We start from the raw sequence: 16,214 nt of genomic DNA, 5'->3' as shown, positions 1-16,214 counted from the left end.
TTAGGAGATGACATTGAGCAGTGCTCCCTGAGACAAGGTGCTCTGTGCCTCAGTCCGTCAAAAACACTTAGTCAAACTGCCAAAAGGTAGAGCAAGGAAAGATGTATACAGGAAAGAAGAATCTTGAAAGTGCTAACATGGGGCTGGGTAGTACAGTGGGTAGGGCACTTGTCTTGCATGCAATCAACCCAAGTCCAATACCAGCTTCCAATATAGTCCCTGAGTCCCACCAGGAGTAAGCCTTGAGCATCTCTGGGGGCAAGAAGGGAAGGAGGGAGGGAGGGAGGAAGGAGGGATTCTACAATCTCATCCTTTTTTTTTCCCTTTTGCTTTTTTGTTGAGTCACTGTGAGATAGACCCTTACAGACATCTTACATTATTCATAACAAGCAACACAAAATAAATCATCTAGCATCTGCCGTGGGGCAGGCTTGAGTGGTGATGGGAAACTTCAAAATAATGGTGGTGAGAAGGTGTAATGGTGGTGGGATTGGTGTTGAAATATTGAACGTAATCAATTATTGTGAACAACTTTATGAAAATTAAATTTTAAGATTTCAAAAAACAAAACAAAAATATATGCCCATGGAGTGAAGAGACGGCTGACCATAGACTACACGCAGGGGGCCTGAGTTCCATCTCCAGTGCCCCATAACCTGCTGAGCACTGCCAAGAGTGACCCCAAGCATCGAGCCAGGAATAGCCCCTGAGCACCAAGTGTGGCCCCAAAGCCAAAATAATTTTTTTCTAGAGGAAAACTGTTAGAAATTTATGTGCCATCTGTATAAAAAATCAGTAAGATTGGATATTAAATCCTTTATTTTTTCACTATTAAAAAAGCTTTCACAGGGCCAGAGAAATAACATAGTGGTTAACGTGTTTGCCTTGCAGCAGCCAACCCTGGTTTGATCCCCAGCATCCCATATGGTCCTCTGAGGAGCACCAGAAGTAACACCTGAGCATCGCTGGGTGTGATCCACTGTCATCCCATTGCCCATCGATTTGCTCGAGCGGGCACCAGTAACGTCTCCATTGTGAGACTTGGTGTTACTGTTTTTGGCATATTGAATACGTCACAGATAGCTTGCCAGGGTCTACCGTGCAGACAAGATACTCTCGGTAGCTTGCCAGGCTCTCCGAGAGGGACAGAGGAGGATGTGAGCCAAAAAAGTCAAAAAATAAAATATAAAGATATAGACATATGCTGATTTTTGCTTTAAATTTTTAATTCTCTCTCCTCAATAAATTTTACATTTGCAGTTTTTATCAGTTTCATGCAAATTTTAAATTTGGGGTGCTGAAGTGATAGTACAGCAGGTAGGGCTCTTGCCTGAATGCAGCCAAGCCAGTTAGATCACCGACACCCCCTGTGGTGGTTCACAGAGCCCTGCTAGGAGCGATCCCTGAGTGCAGCAGCAGAAGCAAGCCCTGAACATCGCCAGGTGTGCCCAAAAAATAAAATAAAATTTTTTCAATGTATTAGCAAATAATTATTTATAATATTAAATTTTAATTTATGAACTTGTTTTTTAAAGGTAAGTTTTCCAGAAAAAAATTTACTTTATCAATTTATTCAGATTCATTTATGACTTCGTGGCATTTCAGTTTCACTCTATTTCTCTGTATGTTGGAAGGTATCACCACCTCCACAATAAAATAATGTTTTCTAGGGCTGGAGCAATAGCACAGCGGGTAGGGCTTTTGCCTTGCATGCAGCCAACCTGGGTTCGATTCCCAGCATCCTGTATGGTCCCCTGAGCACCGCTAGGAGTGATTCCTGAGTGCATGAGCCAGGAGTAACCCCTGTGCATCGCTGGGTGTGACCACAAGAGAATAAATAAATAAATAAATAAATAAATAAATAAAGTTTTTTCCCATATGTAGGATATAGAGACCCTTATAGAGGATCCAGTAAAGGGAGCTGAGAGCACAGCAGGTCGGGCGTGTGCCTTGCCTGTGGCCAACCCGAGTTGAATCCCCAGCACCCCATAAGGTCCCCGGAGCCCACTAGGCATGATCCCTGAGCACAGAGCCAGGAGTGAGCCATGAGCACTGTCACGTGTGGCCCCAAAATTGAAAAGAAGAAAAAGAAACAGTAAGGGAACACAAATGCCCAAAGTCTTTGGAACTGAAGATTTTTTTCCGCCAAAACTAAGCTTCCACCTTATATAGGGGCTTCCACCGGGGCAGGGGAGAAGGGGGTCCTTGGGACACTGGTGGAGAGAAGTGAGCACACCGTGGTGGGGGTGGCACTGGAACAGGGCTCGGATAAGTGTAATTAACAGGATTGTAAATCCCGGTCCCTCAATTAAAAGAGCTTCTATTAGGGGCTGGAGCAATAGCACAGTGGGTAGGGCATTTGCCTTGCACACAGTCGGCCAGGGTTCGATTCCCAGCATCCATATGGTCCCCTGAGCACCGCCAGGGGTAATTCCTGAGTACAGAGCCAGGAGTAGCCCCTGTGCATTGCCAGGTGTGACCCAAAAGAAGAAAAAAAAAAAAGAAAACCTTTTATTAAAGCCCTTACTCTCGATTTCCCCTTAAAATTAATATAGCACCCTCGGCGCCATCTTGCCACATTCAACAGAGAAGCAGCCAGGCATTCTGGTGAGCAACGCGGCCGGAGAATGCTCCAGACCTGAATCGGGGCCAGCAACATTGGGGATCCGGACGGAGGAGGTGCAGCCACCACACCTTCTCCAGATGGAGCCCTGGCGACACTGAGCAGCAACTAACACAGCTCCAGGATGCGGGACTGGGACACATCCAAACTGCGCGCCCATGGCCGCGCGACCTTTTCTAAAAATTGAAAACATACAATCTTTTAATGAAAAACTAATTATCAAATGCTTCCTTAGTAGGGCTGTCTTGTCTGGGGGAAACTCCCACAACCAATAGTGATTTTTGTGTTGAAATATGGAAGGTAATCAAGGTAAAGAGAAAATGAAGTGAAATTCATCAGTTATACAGTTGGGGTTGGGGGGCAGGGGCGGGGGGTATACTGGGGATTTTGGTGGTGGAATATGGGCACTGGTGAAGGGATGGTGTTTGAATATTGTATAACTGAGACATAAACCTGAGAACTTTGTAACTTTCCACATGGTGATAAAATAAAAATTAAAAAAATTAAAAAATTAAAATTAATATAGGAGGTCAGAGCACTCGTACGACCGAGAGGACGTTTACCGTTCACAGAGCCAACCAGGTTCAATCCCCGGCATCCCATATGGTTCCCAAGCACCATTGGGAGTAGTTCCTGAACACAGAGCCAGGAGTAAACCCTGAGCATTACTGGTGTGGCCCCAAAACCAAAAAATAAAGTAAAAACTGATGAGGCTGGGTTGGGGAGAGAGCTCACAGGCTGGAGTGCATGCCTGTCATGCAGAGGCCCCGGGTTCGATTCCTGGCACTGCATACTCCCTCAAGTACAACTGTGGTGACCCCTGGTGGCATCTGACACTGCTTGAGAGGCCCCCAGGTACAAATTAAAGAATAATAACATTGAGCTTCCAGGAACCCAGAGCAATAGTATAGGGATGCACGTGGCCAAACCCTAGATGGTCCCCTGAGCACTGCCAAGGGGTCACTCTGGAGCCAAGAGCCAGGAGTGACCCCTCAGCACCACTGAATGTGGCCTAAAAATCACAATTATAGTAATGACCATATAGGGCAGTGGCAGAGCGTACTTTAGCACATGGGGGACCTTCATTTGGATCCTTGATACCACGAGGATCTAGCCCCCAAGCATGACAGGCATGTCCCTGGAGGCCCTCAAGCACCGGGCACAAGCACCAAACTGAAAGGCTGGCACACTGAGCATCACTGGGGGGGGCCCCAAATGCCCACAGTGCCATGGCGGGTGTTCAAAAACACTCAGGTAGCCAGAGAGAGAATACAGGGATCAAGGCACCGTCTTACACGCAGCCGACCCAGCTTTCAGCCCTGGCACCCGAGGGTCCCCCGAGCCCCATTTTGAGTAACCTCTGAGCACAGGTATGTCCCCAAAGAAAGACTATATATATAGGGGCTAGAGTGATAGCACAGTGGGTAGGGCATTTACCTTGCAGGCAGCTGACCGGGGTTCAATTCCCAGCATCCCATATGGTCCCCTGAGCACTGCCAGGGATAATTCCTGAGTGCAGAGCCAGGAGTTACACCTGTGCATTGCCAGGTGTGACCCAAAAAGAAAAAAAAAAGTTTGTGTGTGTTTGTGTGTGCACATGTAAGTATATACTACATAAGCATTTACTATGTGCATAAACATACAAGTACTGATATCAGAGGTCAGATGTTGCGTATGAAGCCCGGAAAGAGTCTGGCAAACGGCAGGCACGTCTCTACTGCGAGGCTGTCTGGGCTGCCCTTTCCTCCCCGGCTCTGGGAGTTTTCTTACCTTCTCGGCTGGAGTGTCCTCTCTCACATCTCCCGGAGGCGGGAAAGGTTTGGACCTAGAGTGGGGAAGGAGTGGCCTTAACTCCCATCCTTGTAAAGCACTTCAGTAAGGCTAAGCTGGGTCCTGGGAGGGTCAGGGGTCAGGGGTCAGGGGTCAGGGGTCAGACCACCTGCCATGGCCACTCCCAGCACACGGTTGCTAGGCACCCCTTTGGTTTTGGGGGCTGCTCCAGCACACAGCCAGGCCCTCTCTCGCACCCGGGAGCCGCCTCCCCACCAGCCCTACGAAGCCTTAGAGCATCTCAGCCACCAAGCCCCCCAGCTTCAGACCCCGCTTTTCAGACTTAGGGGCTCAGGTGGTCATGCCGCAGTCAGACCACGATTCAGGGGACAGGCACGTGGCCAAAATGTCAAGGGTGTGCTGAGAAAGGCGGAGCTGCCCCGTCCGTCCCCCTGTGACACGCTGAGACTCGAAGGGAAGGTGAGAGCAGGGCCCCGGGCTCTGGAAGACAAGAGCCTGTTCCCACGGGGTCGGTGGCACATCCACACAAGGATCTGCAGGTCCTACCTCGTCGGGAAGTCCCACCAGCACGAATGCAAGGGCCGATCGAGGCGAGCAGGAGGTGGGCCCTCAAAGGGGCAAGTCTTGGACGTCCGCAGCGGACAGAGAGAATGAGCCATCTCGTCTGACCACAGCCCTCGTGGGGGGCCGTGAGGGGAGCGGGAAGAACAGGGAGAGAGAGGGGAGACTGGAAACAGAATGTAGAACCCTGCACCTCACCGGGGAGTCTGAACAGAATCATGAGAACTCAGCTGAGACCAAGGGACAGCGGAGGAGCAGCAGCGCTGGGGACTGGCCACGGGGCCCTACCAAGCTGCGTCACGGCAAGACATGGACGGAGGGCCGCAGAGAAGCAGACTGCCAAGGGCAAGCATCAGAAGCCAAGAACCAGGCCACCGGAGGGGAGAGCCAGGGCCAAGACGGGTACCAGGGGCCTGCAGGGGTGGAGGTCCTGTGCCTACGATGCTGGGCGTCATGGAAACGGAAATTCCCAGTGGGCCTGAGACACAGCACAGCAGGTAGAGCACTTGCCTCGCAAACAGCTGATCTAGGTTCAATCCCCAGCATCCCATATGCCCCCCTGAGCCAGGAGTAATTCTTTTGTTTTATTTTTATAACGTTTTTATAAAGATTCACAATAATTTATTACATTCACTATTCCAACACCAATCCCCAGCATCCCATATGCCCCCCTGAGCCAGGAATAATTCTTTAATTTTATTTTTATAACGTTTTTATAAAGATTCACAATAATTTATTACATTCACTAACACCAATGCCCCCAACATCACACCTTCCCACCACCGTCATTTAGAGTTTTCCCACCACTACCCAAGCCTCCCCCAAAAGCAGGTCCTAAATAATTTATTTTATTTTGCTTGTTATGGATAATAAGTGCCAAAAGTGACCAAAAATGTTTCCTTAGAGGAAAGTGTGTGAAGATTGTTGCATCTCACCCTGGAGCCATGAAGCCCCTGTATAAGAGATGACTAATGTGTTGTAAAGGTTGGGCCTCGTGTGCTAATCCTTTAGTTTGATCGAGGTCAGATGCCTTCCACTGTACAACCCCATCAAATGCGCTACTCTTGGTACATCAGTGGCATACAGCATGAAATGTGACTCAAGGAACTTTAAGATTTTAAAGGGGGTGATGCAGCTGCAGTTAAATCTTTAACTAGACAGTGACTCTGGGGTCCGAAGGCATCTCTGCGGTTTGTGGCTCTCTTCCAAGATGCATTTGTGAGTCCCTGGATCATGGCTGTTACATGGAGCCAGAGGCAGTTCCTGGGTGTGACTGCCAGGCTCTGAGAGAACAGGGGGGTGGGGGTAGGTCGCCCATCCCACTCTGAGAGAACCTGGAGATTTCAGTCACAAAATCCACAAACCTGAGTTTTTCAGCAGATTCATTCTCATGGATGAGGCTTGCTCCGAGCCTGTGGAGATCAGCCAGGAGCATGGTGGCAATTGGGCTCTGGAGTTTTCCGGCAGCCAGGGCTGTTTGGGCAGGTGGTGGGCTCACCTGCCCCACTCCGGGGTGCCCCGGATGAGACTCAGAACAGGAGTAACTCTTGAGCATCACTGGGTGTGGCCCAAAAACCCAAGAACAGAAACAAAAAATACCCAGCAGGCTGGAGATAACAGTACCCTGGGTAGGGCACTTGCCAGGCATGTAGCTGACCTGGGTTTGATGCTCACCAGCACCCTTATGACCCACTGAACCCTGCCAGGAGTGACCCGAGTGCAGAGTCCAGAGTAAGCTCTGAGCACCGCCAGGTATGGCTCCAAAAAAAAAAAAAAAAAAACACGGGGCTGGTGTGATAGCACAGCAGGTAGGGCGTTTGCCTTGCACGAGGCCGACCCGGGTTGGAATCCCAGCATCCTATATGGTCCCCTGAGCACCGCCAGGGGTGGTTCCTGAGTATACAGCCAGGAGTAATCCCTGTGCATCGCCGGGTGTGACACAAAAAGCAAAAAATAAAAAAATAAAACAATCAGAATCAGGACCAAAAGACTGGGGAAGCCACATCTTTCGGAGGTGGGGAGGAGGGGCAGGGACATTTGGAGCAGCCACTAGGAAGGGTACCTAGGGCAGATGGGAGGCCCATGGCCGGCTGAGTGATGCATTGGTAAGAAGGCCCAGAGCAGTCCTAGTTGTCCTGGATCTGGGCGAGAGAGACTCTCTGTTCCTGCCTCGGCTATCAGGCTAATGTTGGGGCCCAGAGGTCCAATGTTTTGGAGACAACTTGAACCCCACATCCTCATTCATCCTGCCTAAGTTTCTCTCCCATTACCCACGTGGGCTAGCTTTGATAGAGGCGTTGCCCATGTTCAACTTCAAACTCAGCTGAGACACCTTGGTGACTTGTCCCGATGTCCAAAGTGGTCCCATCTGTGCCACCACAAAGAACTCAGCGGCGTCCGCCCAAGTGCAGAGCGGCGCGGTCGGAACCAGGCCCCCGGGACCGTTCCTTCTGTGGCAAACACAGAAGACCTGGGATCCCATTCAAACAAGCTGTTTCCCCACGCAACCTTCTTTCCACTGATGATGCTGGATGTGCAGCAGCGACAGGTCTGCCCACGCAGACCGAGCAAAGACGAGCACGAGGTGGCGAGTCACTGGTGGAGGGCACACCATCCAGGGGAGGGGGCACGTTCCTGGAAGCCGGACGCTGCCAAGAATTCTAATCAAAGCGGGGCTCGTTGAACCCAGAGCTCCAGCGGGCTCCCACAGGTGGGCAGAGAAAGGCGCGGCTGCTTCCAATAGCCAAACTGACTGAACTGTCCTCTGAGCCCGGAGCCCTAGAGGAAGGCTTGCAGGGTGGCACTGATGCCAGCCAGCCTGGAAGAAAAGCAGCACTGTTCAACGTTGTCTCGAGGTACAACACGGGGGGAAGTGGACCAGGCCCATCTCCAGACGACATCTCCCTGGAGACAGGGATCCCAGATCCTCATGCTCCACCAGAGGCCAAAGAGATAGCTTGGGGGTCGGGCATGTGCCCTGCAGGTACAGGATCCCAAGTTCAATCCCCAGCACTGAATGGCCCTAAGTACCACCAGGCATAACCCTGAGAGTTTCCAGCACTGCCATATCTGAGCATTGGTCTGTCCTGCCTAGTTGGCGGAGTATTACCAAAAGTGCCCCAAAGGCCCCCTAAGCCCCTCCAGCCCCCTAAACCCCTACAGAAAAAAAGGTAGCTAAATGATTCCATAGTGTCCTAAACGTGACCATATGTCAACTGTCGCCCAAATGCAACATTCTCCCAAATCCAAATCAAGAAAAATGTTTTCTCCATTGTATCAAGGATGGAGGGCTGGGGCAATAGCACAGCGGTAGGGCGTTTGCCTTGCACGCAGCCGACCCATGTTCGATTCCTTCGCCCCTCTCGGAAAGCCCGGCAAGCTACCGAGAGTATCGACAGAGCCTGGCAAGTTCCCCATGGCGTATTCGATATGCCAAAAACAGTAATAACAAGTCTCAAGATGGAGACGTTACTGGTGCCCGCTCAGGCAAAATCGATGATCAACGGGATGACAGTGACAGTGACAGGATGGAGACAAGGGTTTAGCCTTGTCTATAGAAAACTAAAAACAGCAACTCAACGAAAAGGTAGGAGGAGCAGAAGTTTTAGTCAAACTTCCATCAGTTTGGCTAAAGCACCAATTATAAACTAGAAGGGTATGTATTTTTAAAATACTCTGGTTTTAGGGGCCAGAGATACAGTACATGTGGTTAGACCCTTTCCTTGCACACAGCTGACTTGGGTTTGATCCCCAGCACCCCATATGGTCCCCTAAGCACATCCAGGTACTGCAAAATAATAAAAAATGGAACAAAACAAAAAGAATGTATTTATTCACCAAAGATAAACACTTTTAGAGTAAAATCAGCAATCACACAATCAATGCTTAACTCACTTTAAGAGAAACCTTTAGGATGCTAAAGTCCAGATAATCCTGAGGTCCGTCGTATCTTCAAAACCACTGAATTTCACATTATTGTCGCAAATTTTATACTAAATTTTTTTTTTTTTTTGCAGAAAAGTGGAGTTGAGTCATTACGTGAAGCTCTATTCTGTTGCCACTGAGAGCTGAAATGTGATGTGAGACTGGTGCAATAGCACAGTGAGTAGGGCACTCGCCTTGCATACAGGAGACCCAGGTTCAATCCCTGGCAACCCATATGCTCCCCCACGCACGGCCAGGAATAATTCCTAAATTGAGAGCCAAGAGCAATCCCTGGGCATCACGGCAAGTGACCCAAAACCAGAAAGTTATTATGTGATGACAACAATTCTGTGGTGAGATACAGTACTTCAAAATAAAGAACAGGTGGGGCTGGAGTGATAGCACAGCGGGTAGGGCGTTTGCCTTGCACGCAGCCGGGTTCGATTCCCAGCATCCCATATGGTCCCCTGAGCACCGCCAGGAGTAATTCTTGAGTGCAGAGCCAGGAGTAATCCCTGTGCATCGCCAGGTGTGACCCAAAAAAGAAAAAAGAAAAAAATAAAGAACAGGAACAAAAACAGGAAGCAGGATGCCCGAGTTCAGATGGTCGTACAGCAGTGCAGGCGCTCGGGATGGCAGGACTAGGGGAGCTCCCCCTCCCCGCAGCCTGTGGGGTGAGCCAGGCACGCCAGAAGCAGCTGCTCTTTCTGTCACAGCCTCACCTCCTCTTACGGCCAAACTTTTCACAACTCTGGGGCAGGGAGCAATGAGCCAGCTTCTGTGGCTCCCAGTGGTGCTCAGGGATTGCACCACCTGAGCACCCCGCACCAAAGCATGCCCTCCGCTCTCTCCAGCCCTGAAATCAAGACATTTTTAACACTCAGGCCACCGGGGACAGAGTACAGGTTAAGGCACTTGTCTTACACTGGGTCAGCGCTGGTTTGATTTCCCAGCACCGCATATGGTCCCCTAAACACAGAGGCAGTCCCAGAGTACCACGGGGTATGATCCAAACACCCCCCTCCACCAAAAAGTAAAGCAAAACAAAAATGCACTTTACAATTTTTCAGTGGTAATTTTATTTATTTATTCATTTATTCACCAGGGCCCCTCAGAGAGGGTGGGTGAATTTCCCTCCCCGCCCCAAGCAGAGCCCCGGCAGTTGAAGACCTCCGGAGCCCAGCCACAGCCATGTTCAAGGCTCCTCTCCACACGTTCGGACAAGCCTCACACATGAAGGAACCGGCAGAGGAACCCAGGTTTGCAGGACCTGGGCTGAGATCTCCAAGCCTGCTCAGATCGGGACTGGGCCTCTTCTGCCCAGATCCCCCATTTTCCAGTAGCTAAGCAGTCACACCCAGAAACTGCCCCCGGCGCCATGCAGATTAACAGTCAACATCCAGAGACTATAAAACCAAGCTCCCAGAAACGCCCAGCCGCAAAGTGGCTGTGCAACATCGTATAGCCTAGTTCTCCCTCTCAGAAAACCTGGCAGGTTATCGAGAGTTTCCTGCCCGCATGGGAGAGCCTGGCAAGCTCCCCGTGGCGTATTCGTATGCCAAAACCAGTAACAATGATGGGTCTCATTCCCCTGACGCTGAAAGAGCCTCCAATACGGCACCAGTGGGAAGTAAAGAGAGGCTGCTAAAATCTCAGGGCTAGGAGGAATGGAGCCGTTACTGAGACCGCTCAAGAAAATCAACAATTGGGGCTGGAGTGATAGCACAGCGGGTAGGGCGTTTGCCTTGCACGCGGCCGACCCAGGTTCGATTCCCAGCATCCCATATGGTCCCCTGAGCACAACCAGGGGTAATTCCTGAGTGCAGAGCCAGGGGTAACCCCTGTGCATCGCCAAGTGTGACCCAAAAAGAAAAAAAGAAAAAAGAAAATCAACGATCAACGGGATGATGATGATGATGATGATTTTTCAAAAACTCACATGAAAGATGTAATTTGCTTCTAGGTAGATGGACATGGAGAGTGTTATGCTGAGGAAATCAGTCAGAATGAGAAAGACTGACATAGTTTTTTATGTTCCACACTTGTTTACAGGACATTTAAAACAAAACAAAACATGGCATGTAAACAATACCCGAATACAGTAGGAACAAGGGCCAGAGGACTGGTCCACAGTGGGAAGCCTGCCACAGCGCAGGAGTGGGAGTGCAGTTAGGACAGAGAAGGGACCACTACGACAATGACAGGTGGAAATGATCATTCTGGACAAAAACTAAATGCTGAAAGGAGGAAAAGTGATGAGCATGATACCCTTTCATTACCAGTATTGCAAACAACAACACCTAAAAGGAAGATAAGAGAGAGAAAAAAGAAAAATGTCTTCCATCGAGGTAGATCACTGGGGTGGAGCAAGGGGGTAGTTTGAAGGGAAACTGGACACTGTTGTTGGGTAATGTGCACTAGTGAAGGGATGGGTGTCTGAAACTGCATGGCTGAAACTCAACCATGAACAACTTTGTAACTGTGTATCTCACAGTGATTCAATAAAAATTTAAAAAAAAAAAAAAAAAAAAAAAAAAACTCACATGAAAGAGCTATGAAGCTAACACTTAGGAAACACTATCTTTTTCTTCAGATCCACTGTCCCTCAACTGATGGAATTGGCCTTGAGAGGCAATACCAGTCACAACTGAGCACTCTCCCACTCAAGCCTGCTCTCCTCTGTGCCAATTAACCTAAGCAACCTTGTCTGGCACAGAAGGGGAACCTTATCCTCAAAACTCTGTGCTCGGCAGAGGGGAGAGGCAGGGCCTGGTGGAAGACCCTGGTCTCAACTCCCATCCATGAAAGTTTTTCTTCATTTGGGGGAGTTTCGGGTCAAATCCAGCTCTGCATTCAGAGATGGGATCAAACCCAAGCCTCCCACATGCCATTTATGCTCGGCCTTTGGCGCTCACTCCCGCCCATGCTGGTCTCTTGACGACAGAACTATCGCTCTCGTTTTGGTAAAGATCAGAAAGGCTCGAGCCACACGTACATATTCCATCTGCCTCTTGCATGCTTGGACTTGGATTTAACTTTGATAGCCTTCACTGCAATTCATGGGTCACCTGTCAAGGCTAAACCTTAAACCTGTCAAGGCTATACCTTAAAAATGCATCTGTTTCCAAACTCGGTCTCATTGAACAGATTTCAAGGTTTTGGTTTACTGCCCCCAAAAGTTAGACATCACAGACAAAACTATTCCTCTCCTCTCCTTGCTACTGGCATCCAGCCTATCACACCAGCGATTTCTGGAGACTGTACTAAATATTCTAGTAAAGCAAGAAAGTAACAAAATAGAACACGTGAAAGACATCTTGCAGGACTACAGACTAACAGGATGACCTTGCAATGCAAACCTTATAATAGCTTTACAAAGTTCTAAGTTTTGATGACTAATTTTTTTTGGTTTCAAGTGGTCAGTCACAAGCCCAAGATAAGCACCAGGCTGGCAGTAGTTCTGAGCACTGCCAGATGTAGCCCCGAAACAAAGATGAGTCTGTCCAGGACTGGCAGGGACCTTTCAATGAAGATCTTTCCATGTTACATGAAGGACCTCAAATACAAAGGAAGTATCACAGTTGTTGACATTTTAAGTTTTTTGGGTTTTTTTTTTTTTTTGCTTTTTTTTGGGGGGGGTCACACCCAGCGATGCACAGGGGTTACTCCTGGCTCTGCACTCAGGAATTACCCCTGGCGGTGCTCAGGGGACCATATGGGATGCTGGGAATCAAACCTGGGTCGGCCGCGTGCAAGGCAAACGCCCTACCCGCTGTGCTATTGCTCCAGCCCCCAACATTTTAAGTTTTTAAATTTTAAGACGCATGTGGGCTGGAGCGACAGCACAGCGGTAGGGCATTCGCCTTTCACGTGGCTGACCCATGTTCAATTCCTCCGCCCCTCTTGGAGAGCCCAGCAAGCTACTGAGAGTATCGAGCCCGCACAGCAGAGCCTGGCAAGCTACCCGTGGTGTATTGGATATGCCAAAAACAGTAACAATAAGTCTCTCAATGAGAGACGTTACTGGTGCCCGCTCAAGCAAATCGATGAGCAATAGGATGACAGTGACAGTGACAGTGAAGACGCATGTACGTGTGTGTATGTGTATCTTAAAGTCCTAAACGGAACAGCCTGTAAATCGGACTGCAAGGTTACATCTGTCACCCAGACAACCAAATTACGAGCTGTCTACACACAGCTTTGACAAAATGCTCCCAGGCCCCAGGGACTGGGAAAATCACATCACCAATTCAGACAGAGCCAAAGGGAACCTTCAGGCAGCTGCTAAGCACCTGGCCAGTCGCCTACAGCCACTTTGCTGTCCAATAGCCTCTGCCTGCCGTGCCTGCACCGGAAGGAGCAGCCTCCTGAGCAAACACCAGGAGGAACGATCGCCCAGCGCCCGCTTTTGTCTTCTAAGGGGGGAGTAGGAACCCAAAGCATGGCACATTCCTCTCTCCCGGGCAACAGTGACTGGGGAGGCAAACCCCTGGCCACAGCTCCCCCGCACTTGGTTCTGAGCAGTCACTCCCACTCTCAGCTGCCCACAGTGACCCACGTGCCAGGCAAGCTATTATCATTGGCGTCATGAGGCTTTTCAGGGCATCTGTTCATGGACTCTGGCGAAGCACAGGAGAAGTCACAAAAGGAGTTCCACCGAAGGCTGGGAAACAAACCTAACGAGAACCAGAGAGCTACAGTAAGGCACTTGCCTTGTCAGCCAGCCGACTTACAAACAGCCCAGGTTCGATCCCCTGCACCCGGTCATCACTCCAAGCACACCCACAGTGATCACTGAGCCCTGCTGGTATGGCCCCCAAACAAACCAAAGTAAAAAGCAATTCAGGGGCCAGAGTGATAGTACAGTGGGCAGGGCAATTTCCTTGCATGGGACCAACCTGGGTTTGATCCATGGCATCCCATAGGAGTAGTTCCTGAGTGCAACAGGAGGAGTAACCCCTGAACACTGCTGGGTGTGACCCAAAAAGCAAAATAAAATAATAAAGTAATTCAAAGCCGACACTGTTACCTTAGGTGTTGGATAATTTACCTATATCTAGCCTTGAATTTAGTCCAAAATACTTAATGATGGGGCCAGGGTAGAGCAGATTACACACTGGCAACCCAGGTTCAATGCCTGGTACCCCATATGGTCCCCTGAGCCCACCAGAGTAATAATCCCTGAGCACAGAGCCAGAACAAGTCCTGAGCACTGCCAGGTGTGGTGCCCAAACAAAACAAAACAAATACTTAATGATCTTCCCATTAGAAGTGGTAATATAGTGTCAGATGAACAACTATCTTAATTTTGCAATACTCTGCATTTGCTGGCACTATCTTTATACAATGAGACAACAGCTAATAGGACAATAAGATCACTTACATACAACATCCCACTTCAAAACAAAATCCCTAAAATTAATGTGGGGAGCCGGGACGTACATAGTTCAGCGGTGGAGAATTTGCTTTGCATGCTGATATAACCTCACTTGGGACAAACGGGATGAAAATGAGTCTGAAAACAGAAAGGATGGGGTGATCATACAGCGGGAAGGGCACCTGTCTTCTACACGGCCAACCCATATCCTGCCTCCAGTACCCCATGTGGCCCCCTGAGCACTGCCAGCAGTGATTCCTGTATGCAGAGCCAGGGGTAAGCCCTGAGCACAGCCGGATATGGCCCAAAAATAAAACAAAAACAAAACTAGGAAGGAGCTGGAATATCAGTTCATGGGAGAAATAAGAGAATAGAACCTATTTTAAGACATCACACCCTGAATTCTCTGGTCCTGAGAGACAGTACAGCAAGGAAGGCACTTTGCCTGCTCAATGGCAGACAGGGGCTCGATCCCCCGTACTGCAAATGGTCTTCTGAGCCCTGCCAGAAGTGACCCCTGAGTGGAGTCACGAGTTAAGGCCTGAGCACCGCCAGGTATGGCCCAACACAGAAACAAAACCTTGCCCTAAGCTTTGCTATGAACAGTCGAGATCTGGAGAACTCCTGCAGGGCCTCTAACAGTTTGGTTCTTTTTATCCATCAGCTTATTTTTGATCCCAACAAAAAACCAGGGAAGGAGGCTGTCTGGCAAACCTCATCCCCTGAGAGATCAGCTCAGAACTCACAAGGTGGGCCAAAGCGGGAAAAGTACCCAGAGCACTGCCCAGTTATGGCCACTACCCTCATCTTATTGCATCTCACACACACACACACACACACACACACACACACACGTGCGCAAGCAGCAAAAAGAAACCTGCAAGGGTTCCTACATACAGGCATGGAGTGAGGGCTTAAGTTCAGGTCAGCTGAGGGACATATTAAAACAGACTGTCAGAGGCCTCAGAGATAGCACAGCAGGTAGGGTGCTTGTCTTGCATGAGGCCAACCCGGGTTCAATCTCCAGCATCCCATATGGTCCCCCTGAGCAACGCCAAGAGTAACCCCAGAGTACAGAGCTAAGAGTAACCCAAGTGTTGCTGGGTGTGGGGCTGGAGCTATAATACATATAGTATAGTAGGTAGGGTGTTTGCCTTGCACGCGGCCGACCAGGGTTCAATCCCCAGCATCCCATGTGGTCCCCAGAGCACCGCCAGGAGTAATTCCTGAATGCAGAGTCAGGAATAGCCCTGAGCAAAGCTGGGTGTGACGCAAAAAGAAAAAAAAAAAAGTATTGCTGGGTGTAGCCCACAAACCAAAAATAAAGAGACAGTCAATCTTCTGACCCAAACTATTAAGGAGTTTAAAAATAGAATCACACAAGCCCCCCACAGTGATTCTGAACCATCCCTTTGAGGACCTCAAGTGACCCTAACTCTGAAACCAGTCAGAAAATCCAGCTGCTTCCTAATCCTCCACTCATAAGAACTTGCCAAGCTAATCAGGCAGCAAGTTCAAGTTTGTGGCACCAATGATCTGACCTGAATTAGTCACCGGGAAGACTTCTCAGACCTCAACCCAGACAGCCAGGCCAACAGGCTCAAAGTACCCAACCGCGCCTGAAAAGTGCCAACATATAAGGACTCTGAATTTCTTTCAAAGGTGGTGTTTCGCATTTTAAGGAAGCCATAAGTAATGAAGGTATAATCCTGGTCAAAACCAAGTCTTCAGGTCAGCTGACAGAAAACTGCTTTCCTGTCTAACTTTATTCCATACTGGAAAAGGCTGCTGTCTCTTTTTGAACTCCAATCCTAAAAGACAATTTTATAAATAGAAAAATGAAAATGGTATTCGTTTTCTTTTACAGATTGCCTTTGCTTTCTCTAAAACATTCTGTGGGAGGAAAAATGGCCCAAGGTGGCTTCACCGTGGCTCTGC

General features: G+C 49.2%; 1 protein-coding gene across 1 annotated transcript in view; it reads right to left on the bottom strand.

Annotated features, from left to right (window-relative positions):
* EFCAB8 (EF-hand calcium binding domain 8) overlaps positions 1 to 5,073 on the bottom strand; it is a 51,343-nt gene extending 46,270 nt beyond the window's left edge. The window contains exons 1-2 of the mRNA XM_055139938.1: positions 4,961 to 5,073; positions 4,394 to 4,448 (exon numbers count right to left, since the gene is read on the bottom strand). Of these exons, the coding sequence (XP_054995913.1) occupies positions 4,394 to 4,448; positions 4,961 to 5,073 (168 nt within the window). The remainder of the gene's footprint in view (positions 1 to 4,393; positions 4,449 to 4,960) is intronic.
* Positions 5,074 to 16,214: the final 11,141 nt, after the last annotated feature.

This window comes from Sorex araneus, chromosome 5, assembly GCF_027595985.1.
Source record: "Sorex araneus isolate mSorAra2 chromosome 5, mSorAra2.pri, whole genome shotgun sequence".
In the NCBI taxonomy this organism is placed as follows: domain Eukaryota; kingdom Metazoa; phylum Chordata; class Mammalia; order Eulipotyphla; family Soricidae; genus Sorex; species Sorex araneus.
Note: the sequence above shows the minus strand (reverse complement) of the source record. Positions and strands in the feature narration are given on the sequence as shown.